Source organism: Nerophis lumbriciformis, linkage group LG16 (assembly GCF_033978685.3).
Source record: "Nerophis lumbriciformis linkage group LG16, RoL_Nlum_v2.1, whole genome shotgun sequence".
Lineage (NCBI taxonomy): Eukaryota > Metazoa > Chordata > Actinopteri > Syngnathiformes > Syngnathidae > Nerophis > Nerophis lumbriciformis.
This window is the reverse complement of record NC_084563.2, coordinates 17,621,366-17,647,652: the sequence shown is the minus strand read 5'-3', so window position 1 is coordinate 17,647,652 and position 26,287 is coordinate 17,621,366. Positions and strand designations below refer to the sequence as shown.

The 26,287-nt window shown below is 40.3% G+C and overlaps 1 protein-coding gene across 1 annotated transcript in view; it reads left to right on the top strand.

The window, feature by feature from the left end:
* The window catches only part of LOC133617040 (ATP-binding cassette sub-family C member 5), a 78,210-nt gene that overhangs the window by 17,508 nt on the left and 34,415 nt on the right, over positions 1-26,287 (top strand). The window contains exons 4-15 of the mRNA XM_061976724.1: positions 11,178-11,325; positions 14,430-14,663; positions 14,742-14,915; positions 15,209-15,356; positions 21,019-21,167; positions 21,345-21,452; positions 23,289-23,654; positions 23,721-23,792; positions 23,868-23,992; positions 24,057-24,129; positions 24,219-24,422; positions 25,902-26,027. Of these exons, the coding sequence (XP_061832708.1) occupies positions 11,178-11,325; positions 14,430-14,663; positions 14,742-14,915; positions 15,209-15,356; positions 21,019-21,167; positions 21,345-21,452; positions 23,289-23,654; positions 23,721-23,792; positions 23,868-23,992; positions 24,057-24,129; positions 24,219-24,422; positions 25,902-26,027 (1,927 nt within the window). The remainder of the gene's footprint in view (positions 1-11,177; positions 11,326-14,429; positions 14,664-14,741; positions 14,916-15,208; positions 15,357-21,018; positions 21,168-21,344; positions 21,453-23,288; positions 23,655-23,720; positions 23,793-23,867; positions 23,993-24,056; positions 24,130-24,218; positions 24,423-25,901; positions 26,028-26,287) is intronic.

Genomic DNA, 26,287 nt, shown 5'->3' with positions numbered 1-26,287 from the left:
GTCAACATATATAAAATAAAAACTAAATAAGATAAGGCTCAGAATGGTTTCTTAACAAAACCTTTCTACGTATAAAGTGCTTTTTTTTTGTTTGATTGATTGATTGATTGATTGATTGAGACTTTTATTAGTAGTACAGTACATATTCCGTACAATTGACCACTAAATGGTAACACCCGAATAAGTTTTTCAACTTGTTTAAGTCGGAGTCCACGTTAATCAACATTAAACTGCCTCAAGTTGTTGCTCAGATTAAATAAAATGACAAAACTTTTCTTCTACATATAAAAAGTCCAACATTCAAGTCAACTCAGCATCTGATTAACTTTTCTCCCTCCTCCCCAGCCTGGCTAACTTGGCAGTAAGAGGATATATGGGCTCATTGTTCTTCCACTATAGAAGTGGGTCAAAATCTAGTTTTTAATGCAATATGGATTTATATCTGCTGCTATAAAACATTTGTTATTGCTTTAGCCCTGCCTGACTCGCCGAGGTGACGCTTCAAATGGGTTAGCATGTGTTATGAGAGTAGCGTATGTGTGTGTGTGGCCCTTTAATATGTGACAGCATGTGAGGTGAGTGTGTGGGCGAGCGAGGTGAGGGAGCGGTAGCGTGAGTGCGGGGAGTGGCTAGTGTTTTGTTGGATTGGCTGTGTGCAAGACCTCAATAAAGCCATGATTTGCAACTAATCGCCGGACTTGTCATTTACCCTGGAGTCCGCAGCTCTGGAGACCCACTGCCGGGTAGAGTGAAGGGTGTTGCCCCCGAGAATACATTGACCCTGGAGGAGCGTCTCCCCTGCGCTCCTCGACTACGGCCTGGGAGCCGGAAGCAGGAAAGGTGCAACACATGTTTGACCTGTTGTCAGAAGCAGCTGCTGAACAATGTCGGCAAACCTCCGTCCTCCATTGTTGTATCGCGCAGCCAAAGTGTTCCCAAACGGGAGATCTTAACGAGGCAGGAGGGTCTTCCAGCTCTGGCTTTTACATGTTGTCCTAGCCCAGTCGCTGCTAGCATGGGTACTCGTTCGGTACACTTCCGAACTGAACCGAAACCCCCGTACCGAAACGGTTCAATACAAATACACGTACCTTTACACCCTTAGTAATAACTCATTTTCTGTGGACAGTGAATCTATACTGCCATACAAGCTGTATACCGACTACTCTTGAATATATCCACGTTTAATTTCTATAATAAAATACATTATACAATGTTTGCTAACCAAGGAAATAGGACTGTAACGATGAACTGTATTAATGATAACCGTGGTAAAACTCGAGGGTTAGTATTACTGTTTTAAATTGCAATTACCGTATTTTTCGGAGTATAAGTCGCACCGGAGTATAAGTCGCACCTGCTGAAAATGCATAATAAAGAAGGAAAAAAACATATATAAGTCGCACTGGAGCCCGGCCAAACTGAAAAAAACTGCGACTTATAGTCCGAAAAATACGGTATTGAAAAACTATGATTTATGGTCACACTTGATAAACTCACTAGCTTAAATGCTAACATGCAAACAAAACAACTTTCACCATTGAGAAATGACATACCATAGTATAAGATTTTATAAACACATTGCAGTCTGAGCAACTAAGATAATCAATTGTGCACATTGAACCTACAAGCTGTGCTTTCTTAGAGTAGAGCAGTGATTCTCAGACTGTGGTACATGTACCACAAGTGGTACCAGGGCTTCGTCTAGTAGTAGGCCAAAGAATCACTTGATTAAAGTACAGTGTTTTTTTTTTCCTATATTAAAACTGTGTGTAACGTTAGAGTGGCCAAAAATATTAAGTATACTTGTTAAATAAAACCTCTGCCTTGTTTTTAATGAAAACGCAGGCCTACTATGCGACTTTATTTTAATGTGGGTCATTATAGTGGTATTTGAAGATCCAAGTTTTTTTTCTCAGGTGATACTTAACGAAAACATCGTGAGAACCACATACTATACTCAGAGAAATACAAGATAGAGGTGTTTTTACGGTACATTCAAGGACCGATGAACAGAGTCGGACACCACAAGGACCGCCAGAACACCCGTATCAGTGAAGCATAAGAAACAAAAGACGTGCACAATAGTGGGCTTTCTAACAGCGGGTCTATTTATTTATTTTAGTAACTTAAATCAATCTAACGATTGCAGTGTGTGTCTAAGTACTTTTTTAGCACAATAAATTTTGGTCAGAATATCATATTGTTACACCTTACAAAACAGCAACACGCACTCATAACACGCTGTTAATGACATTGATTGGCTACGTGTGAACCGCATTAGTGTGCAGAGAACATTCATGTTTTTAAGAGCAGGCTTAAGACACACCTTTTTGATTTGGCTTTTACCTAATATTAATTATTTTATTGAAGTCATTTGTATTTTACTTTTTATCTTATTGTTTATGCAATACTTTATTTAGTTCTATTTATGTATTATACATTTACTGTATATTCATTTTATATATATTTTTTATTTTTTTAATCTTCATATGTCTTCGTTGTATTTTATCCTTTATCTCGACTCATGGTTCTTACTATTTTACAAGTTTTATTATTTTTACTTTCCAACGTTCTTCAGAGGGAGCCATCTGCCTCAGGGGTTATTGACCGTGCTGTGGGGGTGGTTTGTGTCAGCGTTCTGGTGCAGATGGTTCCTGTGATAGTGTTTACTCACCTGTCTCCTCTGTAATCAGCCATGCATTCATTTGTTTATATAGTTGCATTTGTGTGTATGTGTGTTTGTGTTTGGTATCTGTGTTCGTGCGTGCGTATGTGATAACTTTGTGTTGCATTTCTTTTATGTATGAAAAGCGCTTTATAAATACAGTTTGAATGATTGATTGATTGATTGATTGACCTGGTAGTTATAGTTTATGTATATTGTTGGAAATGTCTGCCTGTTTTTGTGGCCATGAACGCGTCACCAGCTGAGCCAAGTGTGTGCGTCTCTTGGTGCAAATGAAAGAAAGAATGTGGTTGCTTTCAATATGACATATAGTTGGTTAGTTTTGGTGTGAATATGGGACAAAGTGACCAGTTTTGCAAGATAGTAGTTTTGTTGTTTTGGCGTGGTACGGCCGACAGTAATCAGTTTTGCTCAGTTTAATGATTGTTGATGCATATCACCTCCATCTCTGCAGACATTGTCATTGTTTTATCCGTTATGACCACTAGAGTTGCATTGGTACTGAATAAATTCTTTATTTTGTTTAGCATTTAGGTTAGATTTTGGATTTTCGTGCACGGAGGACACTTTATTGCGAAGGCGTGCACTTTAGAGGGAACATTGGATGTGAAGGGGATTTAGTTTCCATTCCCAGTGTATCAATGCTGGTATGAACTGGTCATCTGCACCATGCCACTTTAGCCTCACACTGTTCGCTCAGCGAGATTGTTTTCCCATGTTTCTACAAATATTTGTAGACCCCCCCCCACCCGTGCTCTCCTGGTCATACCCTTGAACGAGATACCTGCTCAAACATTGACAGTACAGCCAGAGCAGAGTTTAGGTGCAAGGCTGTGTGGGAATTTACAGTGAAAAGATTCCCACTCTGCGTGCTCATTGCAATGTTTGCTCTCTGCTTGCACAGTTTGACACCAGCACATTTAATCGATGGACATCCAGTTCCTTGTGTAGCGGCGGCGCAGGGTTGTACAAGGATGGCGGGCCGGCTAAGAATAACAGAGATTAGAGATTAGAGTGAGAGTTAGCAGCCCTCGACTTTGGCGGTTATGTCATTAACTGCTCAGCTTGTGATGTACTGCGTCTCCCCTGCCACTGTCATTCGCTGTCTTTGGCTGTAGGCCACGAGATAAGATTGCCCGTGAAGCACTGCTTAAGAAACACGAGGTGAAATCGCATTTTAGGAATTACCCAGTCACACTCAGCACAGCTGAGGTGATGATGCGACTGTATACCAGAGCTGTATCAAAATAACATCAAAATAATGGTAGAAAATAAGGTTTTACTTAGCAATATGTGTTCATTCTCAAAACACACCTATTCCTGACTGCCTATTCATTGTAATCATCTTTTCTTCTCTATCTTCGTTGTTGTTGTTGTTGTTTTTTATCCAATTTGATTTTATTGTTGTGATTTTGTACGGTGTCCTTGAGTGCCCAGAAAGGCGCCTTATGAATAAAATTTATTATTATTATTATTATTATTGTGGTTGTTGATCTGTATTATAGTGCTAGAAATAAAATTAAAATGTTTTGGCACATTGATTAGCAACTTGAGAGTGATCAAATCATAGAGACAGAACTCAGCATGATGTGCTGCAGTTCTACTAGCACTGCAAATGACAGTCAAAATAAATAGCATTTTTAGTAAACCTTTATCAGAAAAGGACAGAAGTATTGGGCCATCCTAATACTTTGATTAATGTAAAATACACATTTTCAATCTAAATGATGAATATTTTGGGCAGCACGGTGGAAGAGGGGTTAGTGCATCTGCCTCACAATACGAAGGTCCTGAGTAGTCTTGGGTTTCAATCCCGGGCTCGGGATCTTTCTGTGTGGAGTTTGCATGTCCTCCCCATGACTGCGTGGGTTCCCTCCGGGTACTTCGGCTTCCTCCCACCTCCAAAGACATGCACCTGGGGATAAGTTGATTGGCAACACTAAATTGGCCCTAGTGTGTGGATGTGAGTGTGAATGTTGTCTGTCTATCTGTGTTGGCCCTGCGATGAGGTGGCGACTTGTCCAGGGTGTACCCCGCCTTCCGCCCGATTGTAGCTGAGATAGGCTCCAGCGACCCCAAAGGGAATAAGCGGTAGAAAATGGATGGATGGATGGATGATGAATATTTTCACGTTGATAAAAACTAAACAAATGAATACAAATATTTACCGTCGTTTTTCATCATATTGTCTACTAGATTGTTTTTTCACAAATAAGGTTTCACTAAATAATTTAATCACAACAGTTATACTTATTATTTTTTATTATGTATATATTATCCATCCATCCATCCATTTTCTACCGCTTATTCCCTTTACAATTATGTATTGTAAAGTTGCTGTCAAATGATATTTTGTAAAATCACATTAATCACACATTTGAAGTTGAATTAATCATAATTAATCACCGGTTATTACTGGCTTGCATCATTTCAATTCATTTAAAGACCCAGTATTTGAACACAGTTTACTGTCTACCAGGCACATTTTTTCCAATGTTTTACTTGAATGCACAGTATATATTTTCTCAAAACTTGGTAACCGTTTTATCTGAAGTCCAGTCAGGGTGTCAGGTAAAGGTGGCGACGAACCCCAAGATGCAGAGATGGCAGTCTTGGTGCGGTAAAACATGATTTAATGTCCACAATTCAGGAAAAACACAAACCAGGAACCAGGAACAGGCAAACTGGAAACAGGGAACAGAAACCAGCAAACAGGAAAGTAGGAACTAGAAGACAGAAAGCTGCAAACAGCTATCAGCATACAGGATACAGCTACAGCAAACAATACTCCAGCACTGACTGGCAAGGCAGGTCTAAATAGCAGTCGGCTGATTGACACCAGGTGAGGCCAGGTGCCAATCAGTCGCAGCTGAGGTGAAACAGCGCTCAGGTAGACAAGCAGGAAACTGAACAAAAATAAGAGCGCTGACAGGAAATAAAACAAACACAGGAAAAACTAAAACAACCAAACTTGTCAGTGACAAGCCTGAAACGGTGTATTTTGGAGAGAAATTTGTCAGCGTGCACAGCAGTCCAAGCCATCTCACCAATCTTTGCACTGTTGTATGCATGGCCTCATCCCTGTCCATATAACAACCTGTGCCACCTTTCAGGTAACCACCCGCGTTCAAAATAAATTGTGTGACTAATCTGCGTATACCCGTGATTAATGGGATATATTTTGACAGCCCTAATGTATTTATATTGTATTATAAGATTATGTTTTAAAATATTCATTTATTTTTTTTTACTGAGAGAAAGTATCCTAATGATGTATTTTTTAAGGTAAAAATGTGCATTTCAATGAGTGCATTAGTGTACAGGCTATAAGTACCAGTAATTCATCACTCTGACAGTATCATATAAAACTGGTTGGTATTATCTTCATAAAGGAAGCTGTTTGGATACAGCGTACTTAATGATGCATCCAGTGAGTGCTATCGGCTTGTCAGGGCTGGTAGGCCAAAGGTATGCAGGAGCATAGAGGGATTTAGTTTGTGTTTCCATAGTTGGAACAGTTATGCAACCCAGATGCACAGCATCAGAGAGGATAGTGTGAAGATGAAAAAGGAAAAAAGAAAAAAATCACCCTGGGAGAGTTGACACTTGCCGGTGCCCAGCGAGGTGCGAATCTTCAACGCGGCGTCTGAGCCAAAGCGCCTCTCAAAACATCAGCTTGAATCTGGCTGTCGGCTGGTGAGAACATTTCTGTCCAATCATCCCTGTGTGGATCTCACTGTGTTGCCATGGTGCTCTTCCCCAACTTATTGTACACGAGAATATTACACTGGACATTTAAAAGACAGAAGAAGCCAGTGTCTCACACAAAAGATGTCGGATTCTGATAAAACTGCAGTAATGGCTAATTCCCATGGAGGCAGGTAGTTTCACTTGTGCGCAAATTGGTCGGGCCATTTGCATTTACTACCAGAAAGTTGTAAATTTTTTAATGACACATCTGGATTTAAGTTTTACTATAGATTTCCTGCACAATAAGAAGGCATTTAGTTATTTTTTTCCGCTGATCTGGGGTTAGGTTGCGGGTGCAGCAGCCTAAGCAGAGAAGCCCAGACTTCCCTCTCCCCAGCTACCGTGTCCAGCTCTTCCCAGAGGATCCTGTGGCCTTCCCAGGCCAGCTGGGAGACATAGTCTTTCCAACGTGTCCTAGGTCTTCCTCTCACCGTTCCGACGTGCCCTCAATACCACCCCAGGGAGGCGTTCTAACCAGATCTCCGAGCCACCTCATCTGGCTCCTCACGATGTGAAGGAGCAGCGACTTTACTCTGAGCTTCGACCAGAACCATCTAAATAGTGACCCCATTAACCCCAAAGGTATAAAACAAAGCATTTGTCCTTTTTACATAATTTCAACAGTCAATCAATCAATCAGTCAGTTTATTTATACAGCCCTAAGTCACAACTGTCTCAAAGGGCTGCACAAGCCACAATGACATCCTCGGTTCAGAGCCCACATAAGGGCAAAGAAAAACTCATAACCCTGTGGGATGTCATTATGAATGACTATGAGAAACCTTGGAGAGGACCGCAGATGCAGGGGAGACCGGATGCAATGGACGTGGATTAGTCTAGTATAATATTGTGAAAGTCCATTCCATAGTGGATCTAACATAATATTGAGAGTCCAGTCCATAGTTGGGCTAGCAGGAGACCATCCCGAGCGAAGACGGGCCAGCAGCGCAGAGATGTACCCAACCGATGCACAGGCGAGCGGTCCACCCCGGGTCCCGACTCTGAACAGCCAGCACTTCATCCATGGCCACTTCATCCATGGCCAACAGTCTTGTGAAACCTGTCCCTATCTCTAAGGGAGAGCTTCGCCCTACAGAGGAAACTTGTTTCGGCTTCTTGTGCTCGTGATCTTGTCCTTTTGGTCAAAAACCCAAAGATCACGGCCACAGGTGAGGGTAGGAACGTAAAAACGCCTGGTAGATTGAGAGCTTTGTCTTTTGGCTCAGCTCCGTCTTCACCACGACGAACCGGACTGGTTGGGCAAACTCCCATGCACGCTCAAGGACTCTGCCGAGATTATAGAGCTGGTCCACTTTTCCATGACCAGGACCAAAACCACACTGCTCCTCTTGAATCCGAGGCACTGCTATCTGGCGTAGCTGACTGGGCCTTACCCGGAAGGCTGAGTAGTGCGATCCCTTGATAGTTGGAACACCTCTTTTCCCCCTGCCCTTTTTTTACCTGTCCTGTAAGCCACATGGGAAATAATATCTCCAGGACAGAATTACTTTACAAAAAGAAGGGTGGGATGATTCCACGTCCCTAGAGCTAGCCGAGGATCAGACTACCAAGGTCCCTGCCTTCGGCTGTCACCCAGCTCATGTTGCACTCAACCTCCATGGCACCTCCCATGAGGGGTGAGCCCATTGGAGGGGGAACCCACGTCCGGCCGTCGAGCCCCACTTCTAGGCCTAGTTCCAGGCTCCAGACCCGCGTCCGGGCGAGGGAAACTTCTGCCCATGTTTTTGTGTCTTCATATCGTAGGTGTGCGCATTCTGCAACAATCATTTCCCAAGCTGGGCACCGTGCGGCTGATGTTTAGTCTTTTGCACTCGTTTGACGTCAAGTAGTAATTATCTGGCTGCACAAGAGTCAGCTCTGTTTAATGTTCTGTCTGTCTTTTGATTGGTTTTTAATAAAGTCGTTAAGGGCGTAAATGACTCTCTGCAGCGGCTTCTGCTGCTGCTGCTCCGGAGAGTCATTAGTAACCTGGCCAACATGATTTTCCACGCTCTTTACGGAGTATTATACGGCAATAAAAGTGCATTAGCCGCATCTTTAATAAGTTAGCTTGTAGCTCTCCAAGTATAATTACACGCGGCATCATTCACGAAAGGCTGATTTTCCGAAATAGTAGGTCAACTTTTTTAATTACAGCCCTAATTGCTGTCATTTTTCTTGTGTGATTTTGGGTCTCTGATTGCCTTTTAACCGAAGCATGGCCCCTATTGTGCTGGTGAATTTTTACGTGCGGCTCAGTAGGTAATTGCTAGAGATTAAACAACACAGAATGTAGTGATTTTGCTTAGCCGTTTTCTGTACACAAGTCGATTAGTTTAGTCGAATATTTTCATTAGTAGCTGAAATTAATTTATTCAAATATTTTGATTAGTAGCTGAGTCTCATCATTAACCATCCAGGCACCACCGCCTTGTTGTTTCTCTCAATACGTTGGTCAGTTTTAAACCTGGCCAGGATTTGATTTATTGTTTAATTACACAAAACCCTCTATTGCAGGGCTATTTAACTACCTAAGGAAGAGGGCCACAGTTTCAAGAGCCCAAGGTCTCAGGGGCCGGACATCAAAATTTAGATGTTTCTTTAGAAAGTTCCTCCGCAGGTTATATTCCTTTGAGACTGTGGTTTCAGCTTTCACACTGCACTGTCAATAAATTCATTATTATGCCCTCGCTACTCGCTTCCAGCGTGTGCAGCTAGACAGATAGTTAACAGCATGAAGAAACAGAAGCTAAGTTTTGTTGATGATTGATGTTCCTTCTTTTGCATAATTTTTCTTCCTAACTTTATACGTCTTCCTTTATTTAGGTTTGTAGAACTGAAAATATCAACATTACAAAAGTGTAATGTCCATTGTGTATTTCACCTAAATAATGTCCATTGTGTATGTTACTGAAATAAAATAGAAGGTTTCGTGTTAATACACACAGCAAACATTGCACACATGTGGTTTAAAACAATTAAACCTAACGTGTAGCTTTATCGCCCTCTGCTGGTCAAACTAAGCGCTACGTGTATTTAACCAGTTTTGATTGCCACAGCCAAAAAACAACATGACCACAAATACAAAAGACATCACAAAGTCAGCAATTTCAATGCATTCATACTTTGTTGTCCAGTCGCTGCTAATAATTCAATTTTCGCAATTTATTTTGATTTTTTTTCAGGGTCAATAGTGCTTCGCTGTTGCCCCCTGTGGGGTGGCGGGAGTACTGCATACATAAACAACCCTGTTTTGAATGGTTTTATCAAGCCTATTTGGGTGATGTTCGACGGGCCGCCAGTTGAATAGACATGCTCTATTGCAAGGTTGATAGAATGTGAGATGACATGTATACATATACTCTTTACCTTAGGGTAGGAGTGTCAAACTCATTTTAGCTCAAAGGCCACATGGAGGAAAACTTTATTCACATGTGGGCCAGACTGGTAAAATCCTGGCATGATAACTTAAATATAAAGACAACTTCAGATTGTTGTCTTTGTTTTACTTTGGCCCAAAAATAGAACAATCACATTCTGGGAATGTACAAATCACAAATAATGCTCTTATTATCTAATTGATGCAGTTTCAAAAAGACAATGAAGAACACAATGAACTTAGACTTTGTCTTAATGTATCTACAAAGCCATTAAACTTTAAGTTACAGCCTATCTGGGATTGAACAAAATAAATAATTAGATAAAAACTCTTGTAGGTATCAAAAACCTCATTTGTCATGTCCACGTAATATCTGTGCTAACACAACAAACTATAAGAAACTGAGGTAGAAACTATTCAAGAGGGTTTAGTTACACAATGAGGCTCCCAAAGAACGATGTGTTTGAAGCAGAAAACGTAAAACGGCAGGTTTTATGTTTCATGTAGGTGGAGGGGGACTGTGCACCTCTTGCTCGGCCCCGGTTTAAACCGTTTGCTTGCCAAACAAAATTGCTTTTGCAACATCTAGTGGACACATTTAGAACAGCAGTTTCCTTAAAAAAATGTAGCAAATTTGTATGCTTAGCAAACTCATCTCATGGGCCAGTTAAAAACTGCTCCGGATCCGTACGTTTGACTCCTCTGCCATAGGGGCTGATTTTAATAGTGAAATTCCATAATTATGTAAAACAAAAAAACTGTATTATATCTATGGTTATGTCTAAAATTGTTGAAAATATTTTATTTGACTTACAAAATGTAAAATAACCATCTAGTCTAAGTAATATTTTTATTAGCCTTTTATGAAAGAAACCCAGTTTTTTTGTAAATATATAAACATAAAAAATAAAATAGCATACAGTATATGGTTATGGTTTTGATTTATTTCAAACAGTCACAGCATGGTACATTTTGTATCCAATTTCTCATCACAACATGTCCGAAAAGGAATAAGAAGAAGCAGAGCTTTATAATAATAATAATAATGATAATAATAATAATAAATAGTCCAAATCTTTATCTCTATGGTTAGGTCTATGGTTGTTGAAAATATTTGATGCATTTTTATTTGGATTTTTTGAAAGACACTGTTTTGAGACTTAAGGGTTGATAGTATATATATGATATATTATATAGAATGCCTCAAGGGATGGAATAAATTAAGATCAGTAACAATATCAACTTACTTTGAGCAAAGAGTGCACACTTCCTAAATAGTTGTTTGGAATCCTGCATGTTGGTTAAAAAACAGGAATTGTAGCAGATGTATTCTGAGTGGTTATGATGTGTGTGTTCCAGGCTAGAATCGCTGTGGCACGACGAATTGAAAAGACGAGGGCGCGAGGGGGCATCCCTGACAAGAGTCTTTTGGAGGTTCTGCCAGACCCGAACGCTGATGGCCATCTTCGTCCTCCTCCTCACAATGGTGGCAGGTTTTGTCGGGCCTGTGAGTACTAACCAAATCCCCCTCTCCCTTGATGCTCTGCCAGTAGTTCTGCTTGCTTTTCCGCTGCCCTCAGGTCTGCAAAACCCCAACGTTAAACAGCATTCAGTACAAATACTGAACTCTAGTTTTATGTCAGCATACAACAGTCCTCTACTTGGTGTTTATTGCCATGACATGTCACGTGTTCACTTGTGCTCTGCTAATAGCATTACCAGAGTCTAGTTCTGAGACAATCAGTACGTGTCCATGCACTAAATTAGTCTGATATCTCAAATAGTTTGACTCTAAACAAGCTTCCTACAACCCATGGAAACACCTTAATCCGTTCGTGTTCGGTTATTGAGAAACCGGACTAACACACCTGAATTATGCGATTGGAAACCAGATCTCTAAAGGGGGTGTGGGCAGCCGAAGAGGACCCTTTGTATGCGCCGGTCTCAACCGGAAGCAGAAACCATTTAATCAGAACAGAATATGGGGAATAATTTATTAAAAGAACAGACCATTTTGAAGTGCATCGATGGGAGAAAAAAACAAAGATTTATTTAAGAAGGTAACTAAGGCAATGGAGAATGCGGCTTTATTCAGACTCCCGAACAATAAAGAGTGAGATGGAAGAGAAACAGGTATATTGAAAAACCTCTTCACACTGCATTTGGGCACTCCAAACTGATAAATAACATCTCTGTATTCCACACAACTGGAAAACGTTTTCATAGCAATATCAACCCACCAACCCTCTGGAGCGGTTATTTTCCTTCGGATTTAAAACTCCTTCCAATGATCCACTGAGCCTTTTGAATTAACTCCAAGACATTAGAAAGTTTTGTTTTCATGATTCTCTGTCCGAAAATTCCTTTTGACTTGCATTTGCTCCGAGACCTTTTTAATTGTAGCGTCATGTTCGTGATTGATTATTGCTATTTAACATCAGCTTAGCCATGAGGACATAATATTTGTAATATGTGCCAATATAGGAGGGTTGCATATGACGTCACATCCATTTTTCTTCTTCGTGGCTTAATTTACACGATGGTCGAGCAGTTTTAGCGTAGCAATAAAACAAGTGAGAGTGAGTGTAGAGTTTGATCAGAAAATGTTATATCGCTGTTCTGTTCTTGGGTGTTCCAGTCGTTCAAATAGAGAGATCGGAAATATCTTTCATAGAGTCCCGAAAGAAGTGGCTCATAAAGGTAATAAAGTCGGAGAAAAATTAAAGTGCGCCGAAGGACATGGCTCTTAAAAATATCACTTTCATCATCTAGTGCAGTGGTCCCCAACCACCGATCGATTGGTACCGGGCCACACAAGAAAAAAAAAAAAAATATATATATATATATAATTTTTATTTTTTTATTTTTATTTTTTAAATTAAATCAACATAAAAAACACAAGATACACTTACAATTAGTGCAGCAACCCAAAAAAACTCCCTCCCCATTTACACTCCTTCACACTCATTCGCACAAAAGGGTTGTTTCATTCCGTTATTACATTATATATCAATATAGATCAATACAGTCGGCAGGGATACAGTCCGTAAGCACACATGATTGTATTTTTTTATGACAAAAAACAAATAAAAAATTCCCCCACCCCCGGTTTGTGAGACAAATTTTCAAGCGTTGACCGGTCCGCAGATACAAAAAGGTTGGGGACCACTGATCTAGTGGAATACAATCGGACTATGCTTGTGTCTGCAGTGATCACTTTGTAAAATGTTTGTCTGAACATTTGATTTGTTTGAGAAACTTTCTGTGATGCAATCCAGTTATATTAGTAGTGTTTGATGGCAGAACTAAACGTGAAGAAAAGACAAGAGATGGCATTAGTTTTTAGTTCTTTTGTGGTTGCTATGCCTAAATATAACTAGGAAGACCTTTGAGACGCTTGTGTTTAAGGGCTATATGAATAAACTTTGATTGAAGACCTGCTTGTGCAAATAAACTCAGGGCATGTTAAGTCCTAGTAATAAATATTGTGATTGTTGGTCCAATTCATCGTATTTTCATTGTCCATTTTCATAACAGAAACTAAAAGCTTAGTTGGTGTTGTGCAGGAAAGCCACACGGATGACCACATTATAGCGTCTTTGGTGATATTCGTTAGCATCAAGAAAATATCCTTAATAGTATTAATAAAGTAGATGACTACATCTCTGGTAGGCTCAACAGCATGTACTGAATGTTGCTATAATAAGACAAAATATGAACTTCACTCTATAAAAACTACTGCAGACCTGAATTGTAGATGAGACTAATATTTGTAGCAGGAAATCGACTGCAAAAAACATATCCTTTTTCTTATTAGCGTCAAGATCACAGCAGCACGGTACTCGTTATGTCAATCAAATACGTTACTTTGCGATGCACGAATAAACCCAGCTTTGTCTTTCACGGATTAATGGTTAGTTTGTGGACCTTCAGATGTAAAGACATGATGTGCCTCCAATCTTTTCTTCTCTAAATACTTTAAGTGTCAAGTGAAGTGAGGTAGCAGTAACCTCTTGGTGATGATAAATGGTATAAATCTTTTGAAAAAATATTTTTCTTTAGAGTGTAAAAACCCACTCCATCCCATTTTAAATGTTTTTCATGATTGCTTTTATATTTGCCTCTAAACCTTTCAAAATGAGCCGAAATCTGAATTGGTTCAGGTAAATAAACAGTAGCCTAATGGGGCTTAGACCATCGCCTGAAACCCAGGCGTGCCCGGATGTGCCTCTAGGTCATGTGACCGCAACCCTCCTATTGCAGCAGACATGAGGTACAACAAAGCTAAGCTGTTTTGGTGTGACGTCATAGTCAACCGGAAAAGTAATTAATTTATCCGCGCTAAAAGGAAATAGGCGCCCCACACGGCGTATGAACAAATGATCAAAAAATACAACTATTTGAGGAATCAGACTAATTTGGTGCTCTGTGTTGATTTCACCATAGCACAAACTGACACATTCGTGTTGTGTTGGTTCTCTGGATAATTACAGTACCAGTCAAAAGTTAGAATTCAAGTGTCTGGTACTGTATGCCTCCAACGTCAAACTACTTTAGTTTTTTCTTCGTCGTCATGAGTTTTACTATACATTCCTGCCTTCCGGTTCCTAGGCGCTCCTGGTACGGGCCCTTCTGGAATATTCCCAGAGCTCTGAGTGCTGTGTGCAATACGGCCTCTGCTTGGTCGCTGGCATCTTCGCCATGGAGCTAATGCGCTCCTGGTGTCTGGCGCTCATGTGGGCCATCAACTATCGCACGGCAGCTCGCCTCCGTGGGGCGACTCTCACGTTTGCCTTCAACAAGATCCTGCGCTTGCGCAACACCAAAGACATCAGTCCGGGCGAGGTAGGCGGAGTCACGCTCGTGGCCAATGACTGTTATAGACTGCAGTGGACTCATCCGTTGCATCTATCTCTTCCCTAGCTGATCAACATCTGCTCCAGTGATGGCCAGCGTCTCTATGAGGCCGTCTCAGCGGGCTGCCTGCTGACCGGGGGCCCCCTGGTGGGCATCATAGGGCTTATCTACACCACGTACTTCCTGGGTTTCACCGCTCTGGTCGGATCGGCCATTTTCATCATCTTCTATCCCACCATGGTACATTGTAATTAAAATGCCATTTCTGTTTGGGTCGTATGGTTTGAAGAAGTCATTTTCAGAAAAATTCCTCCATGCTATCAATCTCTTTGTCCACTTTTGAGTTGCTCTCCAAATTGCACTCAGCCTGAGCCACGGCTGCTACAGTATTGATGTGAAAGCTATTTATCCGCTCAAAAGGAAGGGGCTGCAGCAAAGCTAATGTAATTGCGTCTGCTTTCATTTCCTCTCTTATTTCTCTTGTCATCATGCCCCTCCGACCCCCACCCCCCACCATCTTCCTGTCTGGACAGATGCTAGCGTCAAGGCTGACGGCGTATTTCCGCAAGAAGTGTGTGGTGGTGACCGACCAGCGCGTGAGGCTGATGAACGAGATCCTGGGCTGCATAAAGTTCATCAAGATGTATTGTTGGGAGGATGCCTTTGCTGAGAATATCCACAGTGAGTTCATTTCCTCTCTGTGGTCACGTTATTGCAGATGTGTCCAAACCATGGCCCGCTAGCCAATTGCGACCTGCCGAGGCCTTCAACTTGGCCCGCGAGATAACATGACTTATTGAGGAATTTTACCCACAAGGAGATTGCATTCAGTTTAGTAGTTTGACAATTTTGCTTGATTTGATGCTGTTGTTTTGTCGCCATGTAGTGGACATTGTGGGTAATTCAGGTCAATGATCTTTGATTATGCTCTGAGTGGGAGTATACGGAGCATTTACTTATATGCCCTAATGCAAACAACCTTCTTTAGTCGTGGTGCAAAGAAAAAAACAGAAATCAAACCAACACAAAATGTCAACAGCCAACCTCCTCACTGAACTTTGTGGATATTATAAATAACATCCAATCACCGTAAACAATTCAAAATGACACACATTTAAGTCTATTATAAAGCATGATAAGAAATTATATTATTCATGTCTGGCGCATTTTAACTGCTTGATATTTCTGATTGATTACAAAACTTTAAGGAGGTTGTCACGGAAGCAAACAAGGTAGGAGTCGAACTTTCTTGTACTCTTAATATCCAATTATATGCATTATATATTCATTATATTAATATAATATGTACATATATGTACGTATGTGTATATATATATATATGTATGTATATATATATATATATATATATATATATATATATATATATACATACACCGTATTTTCCGCACTATAAGGCGCACCTAAAAACCTCCAATTTTCTCAAAAGCTGACAGTGCGCCTTATAATCCGGTGAGCCTTATATATGAACCAATATTGAGCCACAACGGGTCTCGCAACTACGGGATGCATAACGTAATCCCAGCCTCTACTGTAGCGTCTATTCTATGCGCCTTATAATGCGGTGCGCCTATAATGCGGTGTGCCTTATATATATATATATATATATATATATATATATATATATATATATATATATATATATACCGTATTTTCCGCACTATAAGGCGCACCTAAAAACCAAAAATTTTCTCAAAAGCTGACAGTGCGCCTTATGATCCGGTGCGCCTTATATATGGACCAATATTGAGCCACAACGGGTCTCGCAATTACGGGATGTATAACGTAACCCCAGCCTCTACTGTAGCGTCTATTCTATGCACCTTATAATGCGGTGCGTCTTATATATGAACAAAGTTTTGAAATTGGCCATTCATTGAAGGTGCGCCTTACAGTGTATATATATATATATATGTATGTGTGGGGAAAAAAAATCACAAGACTATTTCATCTCTACAGGCCTGTTTCATGAGGGGGGTACCCTCAATCGTCAGGAGATTGAGGGTACCCCCCTCATGAAACAGGCCTGTAGAGATGAAATAGTCTTGTGATTTTTTTTCCCCACACATACATATATTGCGCTCTACTACGGTATCGAGCACTATTTTTTGGATAACCTTATTAAGACATATATATATATATATATATATATATATATATATATATATATATGTGTATATATGTATATGTATATGTATATATATGTATATATATATATATATATATGTTGATATATAGATATGTGTATATATATATATGTGTATGTATATATATATGTGTATGTATATATATATGTATGTATATATGTATATATGTATGTATGTATATATATATATGTATGTATATATATATATATATATGTATGTATGTATGTGTATATATATATAAATATGTATGTGTATATATGTATGTATATATATATATATACATGTATGTGTATATATATATGTATATATGTATGTATATATATGTATATATATATGTATGTATATATATGTATATATGTATGTATATATATGTATATATATGTATGTATATATGTATATATATATTTATATATATATGTATGTATGCATGTATATATATATATATATATATATATATATATATATATATATATATATATATATATATATATATATATATATATATATATATATATATATATATATATATATATATATATACCAGTTGCATTAAACAGGCCTGAGTGAGCGCAATGTGTCCGTCATGTCCGACGTATATCTGTCTTTTTATTTTTTCGGGCTATAATGTTATATGTGTATATGTATATATATATGCATATGTATGGGTATATGCATGTGTGTGGATATATACATGTATATAGATACATATCTTTTTTTGTATCTTTATTTTTTTACTATTTATATTACTAAATTATTGTGTATGCACCTTAGGGGATCTGCTCCAATTTTGTTGTTCTTTGAACCTGTTCACTGTAATAATGACAAATAAAACTATATTCTCTATTCTATTCTATTCTATATATATATATATGTGTATGTATGTGTTACTTTTCATTCAGTCGGCCGCCATATCAAAAAGTTTGGGCATCCCTACTTTATCGGAATGCAAAGTCATGCGTTCACATGTTTTTGTGCAGGCTTATTAGGCGCTACTCAAAAGGGCATCAACTCATTGGAACAACTGTCGCCAAAAGTCGGAACTAACGTGAATTTATCACTCGGAAAATAAGTCCTATCCCCTTAAGTGGACCGGCAAGATAATTCTGGCCACAAATCTATTTTCATTAGCTCGTTAAGTCTTCCCCTGCGCCATGCGCTATATCAGAAAGGCCAGTTTGAATCCCTTGGCCTTGAGGTTAATTTGCAAGGTGTGTTGAAGAGCCTTATGATACAGCCAATGACCGCTCTACTATACTCATGAATTAGTCACGGCCTTTTCTCACCAGGACCTTTCGCGTTAGGTTGTTGATAAGAATCTTTCTCCTCTTTTAAATCGGGTTCTTCAATTAGCCCGATGGCGCTTGTTTTAGGGCCGTTATGTAATTACCTGTTAGGACAATGATTAATCGGCATTCAGCTTTAATGGCGAAGCGGGTCTACAGGGTTTACGGTGTCATTGTCTATCATTTCAAATGCAGAGAGGGTGTTCGCAGTGCATTTAGGGGTTGCAGTTGGTACGGAAACACAATCACAGCCTCATGTGAGACAGCTTGTGCTAGCTTATTGTTGCACACAAGCATTTTTCTTAGAAAAAACACTGCATGGCGAAGCTTTTACTAGTCAGATTGACTTGAAAGTTCTCACACGCTCTACGACAAAAACTTACAGGTGTTTCGTGGAATCCCGATGGAATTTGGTACACACCTAAAGGGGACTGACAAGCACATTTCTATAAGATATCAGCAACATTGGTTGGAAAACATGGTCATGGTTGCCTGTAAGTCATTGACCATGTAACAAATTAGCACAGGGTATGTCTTTGTGTTATCTCTTCTACTCTTGAACAATGGCTGCACACAAAATAGTGAAAATTGGACCACAATTTTCCCGCACTCTCGGCGCTGTTAATAAACCCCAAACTTTGACCACCATAATTTAGGTTGGCCTGATTTCGCCCACAACTCAATTCACAATAAAACATTCACTGTAACTTTAGAGTGTTTTGCTGAATCACCAAATAATTTGGTAGACACCTTATGGGGACAAGTCAAATATGAGCAAGATTGGTTAAAAACATGGACGCCATCATGCAGAACGTTTTTCTGCTGCCAATTGCCCCATAAGGCATTGATTGTGTGTCTCATGATTAAAGTTGGAGGTTATCTGTATTACATGTGCATTTTTAGACACAACCCATAGGCGGTGCCATGAATGTCATGACTGTATGTTGAATCAAATAGTAAAAATGGAAGAAAAAGCTCTAAAATCATGGAAGTAGACATCAAGGGCCTGATTTACTAAGATCCAAATACCTCACGCAAAACAGCGTGTACAATATATAAAATAGTGTGTACCTGTATCAGTGGGCGTGTGATCTACTACTGTAACACTGCGTGTACAATTGAAAAGCGGTATTTAAATGAGGATTTTGCAAGTACTTTATGGGTCATCATCACAGAGACTCTCATTTACTGCACACACGTTATCATGCTCCTACTTGTTTTGCTATGTTTTCAATCCAGCAGGAGACCTCTACCACTTTTTATGGGCATTTTACAAGCAGTCGTGCGGCCACTTATTTTCCTTTTTTTTTTTTTTAATGGTTGAAGTTGCGCTTCTGGGAGAGAGGCTGAATTTACTGTGCTCAAGATGAGCACCGTTTTTTTCATACAGGGAATGTGTTAAAAATAGAGATGTCCGATAATGGCTTTTTTGCCCATATTCTGATATTGTCCGACTCTTAATTACCGATTCCGATATCAACCGATACCGATATATACAGTCGTGGAATTAACACATTATTATGCCTAATTTTGTTGTGATGCCCCGTTGGATGCATGAAACAATGTAACAAGGTTTTCCAAAATAAATCAACTCAAGTTATGGAAAAAATGCCAACATGGCACTGCCATATTTATTATTGAAGTCACAAAGTGCATTATTTTTTTTTTAACATGCCTCAAAACAGCAGCTTGGAATTTGGGACATGCTCTCCCTGAGAGAGCATGAGGAGGTTGAGGTGGGCGGGGTTGAGGTGGGGGGGGGGGGGGGGGGGTGTATATTGTAGCGTCCCGGAAGAGTTAGTGCCACAAGGGGTTCTGGGTATTTTTTATGTTGTGTTACGGTGCGGATGTTCTCCCGAAATGTGTTTGTCATTCTTGTTTGGTGTGGGTTCACAGATTGGCGCATATTCGTGACAGTGTTAAAGATGTTTATACAGCCACCCTCAGTGTGACCTGTATGGCTGTTGACCAAGTATGCGTGCATTCACTTGTGTGTGTGAAAAGCCGTAGATATTATGTTACTGGGCCGGCACGCAAAAGCAGTACCTTTAAGGTTTATTGGTGCTCTGTACTTCTCCCTACGTCCGTGTACACAGCGGCATTTTAAAAAGTCATACATTTTACTTTTTGAAACCGATACCGATAATTTTGAAACCGATACCGATAATTTCCGATATTACATTTTAAAGCATTTATCGGCTGATAATATCGGCAGTCCGATATTATCGGACATCCCTAGTTAAAAATACATATTTTATGTAAAAAAAAATTACAAAAAGAACGCCATTAAAAAGATGCTAAAGGACACCAAAACGCATCAATTAGATTTGTTTTGATCAGCCCCTTAAGTCACCCAGGATGCAGCTATAAAATTATAAAAGGATGTTGCTGAATAGACTATGTCAAATTTTGTATTTTATTTCTGACACTCCAAATATGTTGACACACCCACCTAGGACGGAGGGTCTGTCTTTGCAACGCCATGTGCGCCAGTTAGCATGTACTTTTCAGGCATGCTGATTATAAACGCAAAATACTGCGAGTGTTGACAAATCAAATTGCACATGCTGTATGATATGTTTGCATAATCTCCTACCAGTATCGTGGGCATTTTGATGATCCGCATATATTCAGTGTATTAATGAAGACAGATACGCAAAATGGATCGCACGCCTTACTCTCCTCACTTAACAGACAGTACCCACTTTGCACATGTTTAGTAGATCAGCTTTGCACGTGTTTTCGTACACGCAGACCTTAAATCAGGCCCTTAGTCTTACTTTGAGGGTCCTTTTTAAACCATTGTGGACCACATTCCAACCCCTCCCTTTGTTTCTGTTCCGGTCTTCTTCATGATTGTCTGCCTGTCTCAATCCACAATGTTCTCCTCAACAGAGGTGAGGTCAAAGGAGAGGGCAATACTGGAAAGAGCCGGGATCATTCAGAGCCTGTCCGTGGGTGTTGCGCCTATCGTGGTGGTGATAGCCAGCGTGTGCACATTTACCTTGCACATGGCACTGGGCTACGACCTGACTGCAGCAGAGGTATTTGCACAACAATATACCCTTTTTTAAGTGCATGTGTGCAGCAATTCGTCATACTCCTTAGGTGCCGCTGCACTATAGGCGCGGTACAAGCGCACCTTGCAGCATGTGTTAAAGATGCTGAAGGCCTCACCCCAGGATGAGATCCATAGAGTAAATACCTTTTTCCTCATTCAGGCATTCACTGTGGTTGCCGTTTTCAACTGCATGACCTTCTCACTGAAAGTCACTCCCCTAGCAGTCAGGTCTCTGTCAGAAGGAGCTGTGGCAGCCAAGAGATTCCAGGTGAGAAATGCACAGAAGCTCTTTGCAAGCTGAGGTGATGTTGACAACCCACACATCGACCCAACCCACACCTCACTGCCATTTCAGCAAAAACGGGACTCCAAATATGTGGTTAAAAGTTGCATGTTAGTGGCAGATATTTGGACAGTTCCAGCAAGGGTTAAGTAAGCAGTGAAAGAATCCAGGCATCTGTTTTCTTCCAACCCTTGAAGTTGAAGTAGAGAGAGGGAGAAAAGAATGTGTACTTAAATATAGTACTCAAGAAATGTTGAGTTACTTTGCTGAAATTCTACTGGAGTCGAAGTAAAAGTCTAGGCAATCGACAAAATTAAGTGATTCATATTATACTTATAATTACTCTGTCAGGGTGTGGGCCACTGCACTGCAAAACAAGAAACATGGGGTATAAGTCTCAGAACAGGTGTTCTTTAATTATGCAACCTTTTTTTTTTTAAAGAACAAGACATTGCAGGTCGTTGGTTGTCCTGCCAATTATTTACCACAGTGCATTTTTTTCCTTTCTATTGTCGGTTTTTACACTTGGTGTCTGATCCAATTTAACATGTAATACTTTAAAGAAAGCATACCTAAAAGGTACCTATAATGGTTTTGAACGACATTCAAAACACACATATTACATATGTATATATATATATATATATATATATATATATATATATATATATATATATATATATATATATATACCACTCAAAATAGAGTGACCAATTGCTGTCGTGCCGTCGGTAAAAACTCCATGGGCAGGAGTCGACCCAATGTAGTTTATTCGTCTGCCCAACAATTATGTGCTCTGTATGCTTGTGCTTATGTTCTGTGTCATATTTATTATTATTATTTTATTGAAAAAATTAGAACTCAAGTCATGAAAATCGATTATTTTCTTTGCATATATATATATATATATATATATATATATATATATATATATATATATATATATATATATATATATATATATATATATAAGATTCATGGGGGTGCAAAGAAAATAATCGATGTGTGTACATGTGGTATACAGTACATGCCAAAAGTTTGGACACACCTTCTCAGTCAATGGGTTTTCTTTATTTTCATGACTGTTTACATTGTAGATTGTCACCGAAGGCATACAAACTATGAACACATGTGGAGTTATGTACTTAACAAAAAAAGGTGAAATAACTGAAAACATGTTTTATATTCTAGTTTCTTCAAAATAGCCACCATTTGCTCTGATTACTGTTTTGCACAGTCTTGGCATTCTCTCGATGAGCTTCAAGAGGGAGTCACCTGAAATGGTTTTCACTTCACAGGTGTCATAGTTTTGAAGCCTTTAGTGACAATCTACAAGGTAAATAGTCATGGAAATAAAGAAAATGCGTTATAATGAGAAGGTGTGTCCAAACTTTTGGCCTCAATGAAGGTGTCTGTTACTACATTATACTTGCAATGTGTATATAAAACGTTGATGGAGGGTTTTTAAGTTGTTTTAGAGTCTTTGTAGGCTACAAGGTTAACTCCCAATAGCTGCATTTTGCAAGCGTTTTTTGTCATCTTTAAAATCCTAAAGATGTCTCTCATAATGATTGTGAACGATAGGCAAAATTCCAAGTAAAGTGTAGTTCCCCTTTAAGGGCATTGTTGATATAATTGTGTTTTTAATATTTAATGCACCTGGAAATGTTAACCATCCTGCTTAGTAGTCTCTGGATTGTCGTCAGGCATCGCAAGAGAGACGTTGTTGACTTTAAATCCTGTTTTCCACCATGAGCCACAGGTATTGGGTCAGATACAGGATCTGAATTGCTGAACATCTACTCTTCGCCGTCTCCGCAGAGGCTTTTCACAATGGACGCCCGAGAGGCCATCCTGATCACAACGCAGGACGCTCGCAACGCGGTGGAATTTCAGGATGCCACGCTGGCGTGGGAGAAGGCGCGAACGCCGGCCACCAAGCCGAACGGGCCCCCCAAAAAGCAGAACCAGAAGAGAGGCGGGATCATGCGGATGCTGCGTCGGGAGAGGCTGAGCCTGTTCATCTCCACGGAGGACAGCAAGGAGCACAGCAAGGAGGGTCCCAATGCCCAAAGTCTCCTTACCAATATGGAGCAAGAGAGTCCACAGAGCACCATCTCCTCCAGTAAAAGCATCCGGCCTCCGCTGCACAAGACACTGCACCGCATCCACTTGTCTATCAAGAGGGTACGATGAAAACACCCACAAAAACACCTTAATGGTCCTTTATCTCCAATGTTGTTTCCTGCCTAGGGTTCTCTGGTTGGGATCTGCGGTAGTGTCGGAAGTGGGAAGAGCTCTCTTCTCTCAGCACTTCTGGGACAGGTGAGAACTGAATGGCGATTGTATGAATTACACGTGTTCCTTCGCTTGATTAAGGACCTGCAATGTGTGCCACAGATGACCCTTTTAGAAGGCAACGTGGCCGTCAGCGGTGGCTTTGCGTATGTCTCCCAACAAGCCTGGATCCTCAATGACTCGCTGAAGGAGAACATCCTGTTTGGGCAGGAGTATGAGAAAGACAAGTAAGTCATGATAGTGTGTGAGCCAAAAGTGATCACGAATATATCCTAACTGTTTCTCCTTTAGATATAATGATGTCCTAGAGGCCTGCTGTCTTCTCCCCGATCTTGCCGAGCTGCCCTATGGGGACATGACAGAGGTATCCGACAATTCTTTCTTCCTGGGCTGTCAGCAGACATTCCCTGAAATGGCAGGAGGAGCGGTTCCCATTTGAAATTGCCTTTGCAGATCGGGGAGAGAGGAGCAAATCTGAGCGGGGGACAGCGTCAGAGAATTAGCCTGGCTCGGGCGCTCTACAGCGAGCGACCCATTCTGCTCCTGGACGACCCCCTGAGCGCCGTGGACGCCTGCGTGGGCTCGCACATCTTCAATAAGGTCATACGGGGTTCCGCCAAAGGCAAGACGGTGATCTTTGTCACCCACCAGCTGCAGGTAAGCAGAAGCAACGACCTGCATGACAATCACTCTAAAGTAAGGATGTCGGATAATATCAGCCTGCCGATATTATCGGCCGATAAATGCTTTAATATGTAATATCGGAAATTATCGGTATCGGTTTCAAAATTATCGGTATCGGTTTCAAAAAGTAAAATTTATGACTTTTTAAAACGCCGCTGTGTACACGGATGTAGGGAGAAGTACAGAGCACCAATAAACCTTAAAGGCATTGCTTTTGCGTGCCAGCCCAGTCACAAAATATCTACGGCTTTTCACACACACAAGTGAATGCACGCATACTTGGTCAACAGCCATACATGTCACACTGAGGGTGGCCGTATAAACAACTTTAACACTGTTACAAATATGCGCCACACTGTGAACCCAAACCAAACAAGAATGACTAACACATTTCGGGAGAACATCCGCACCGTAACACAACATAAACTCAACAGAACAAATACCCAGAACCCCTTGCAGCACTAACTCTTCCGGGACGCTACAATATACACCACCACCCCGCCCACCTCAACCTCCTCATGCTCTCTCAGGGAGAGCATGTCCCAAATTCCAAGCTGTTGTTTTGAGGCATGTTAAAAAAAATAATGCACTTTGTGACTTCAATAATAAATATGGCAGTGCCATGTTGGCATTTTTTTCCGTGGCGCAGTGGAAGAATGGCCGTGCGCGACCCGAGGGTCCCTGGTTCAATCCCCACCTAGTACCAACCTCGTCATGTCCGTTGTGTCCTGAGCAAGACACTTCACCCTTGCTCCTGATGGGTGCTGGTTAGCGCCTTGCATGGCAGCTCCCTCCATCAGTGTGTGAATGGGTAAATGTGGAAGTAGTGTCAAAGCGCTTTGAGTACCTTGAAGGTAGAAAAGCGCTATACAAGTACAACCCATTTATCATTTATAACTTGAGTTGATTTATTTTGGAAAACCTTGTTACATTGTTTCATGCATCCAGCGGGGCATCACAACAAAATTAGGCATAATAATGTGTTAATTCCACTACTGTATATATCGGTATCGGTTGATATCGGAATCGGTAATTAAGAGTTGGACAATATCGGCATATCGGATATCGGCAAAAAAGCCATTATCAGTCATCTCTAATTAGCATCCCTGGAAGTGACCAAACCATAATGTAGGTTGAATTGTTCTTGCTTGTCTTAGCATTATTCTCATAGGCCTGGGAGGTTTTTTCCATTGAAAAAGCTTATTAACATACTTGTTGACGTCACAGTGAAATTATCAGGTTGTATATTATTACTGGAGAAAAGACAGCACATTATTCTCAAAATTTTAATTAAAGTATTTTTAACGTACAGTATTTACAAAACGTGTTTAGCCCCACCCACAAAATACCATACTTGATTAAATGACATCCGGTGCGCTGAGGGGACACTTTAATTACCCCAATGTTCTACAATGCTAAATCAACGATATTGCTTTTGTGTGTCGTTTTCAGTATCTGCCAGACTGCGATGATATTATCCTGATGAAGGATGGCCAGATATCAGAGCACGGCACTCACGCTCAGCTCATGGCTAAAGAGCGTGACTACGCCTCTCTTTTCAGCAGCATGCAACAGGAGGTAAGGCCATCGGCACTCTCTTCAATAAGGCACCTTCCCTCCCGCGACAAAATAGCATTACAAGCTCAATAATTCATAAGCCCTTACCAAGGCATGCCCAGTTGTTGGAAATGTTCATGCATACAAGGCTTTTCCCTTATTTACAGGACTCATTGATTTACTGGTGGGCCGCTAAAGATCCTGTCACTGATATCTCTGTTTTAACGAGCCGAAGGGCGTTTTTGTTATAGCGGCTGTCATGTACAGTTGTAACTTACTGG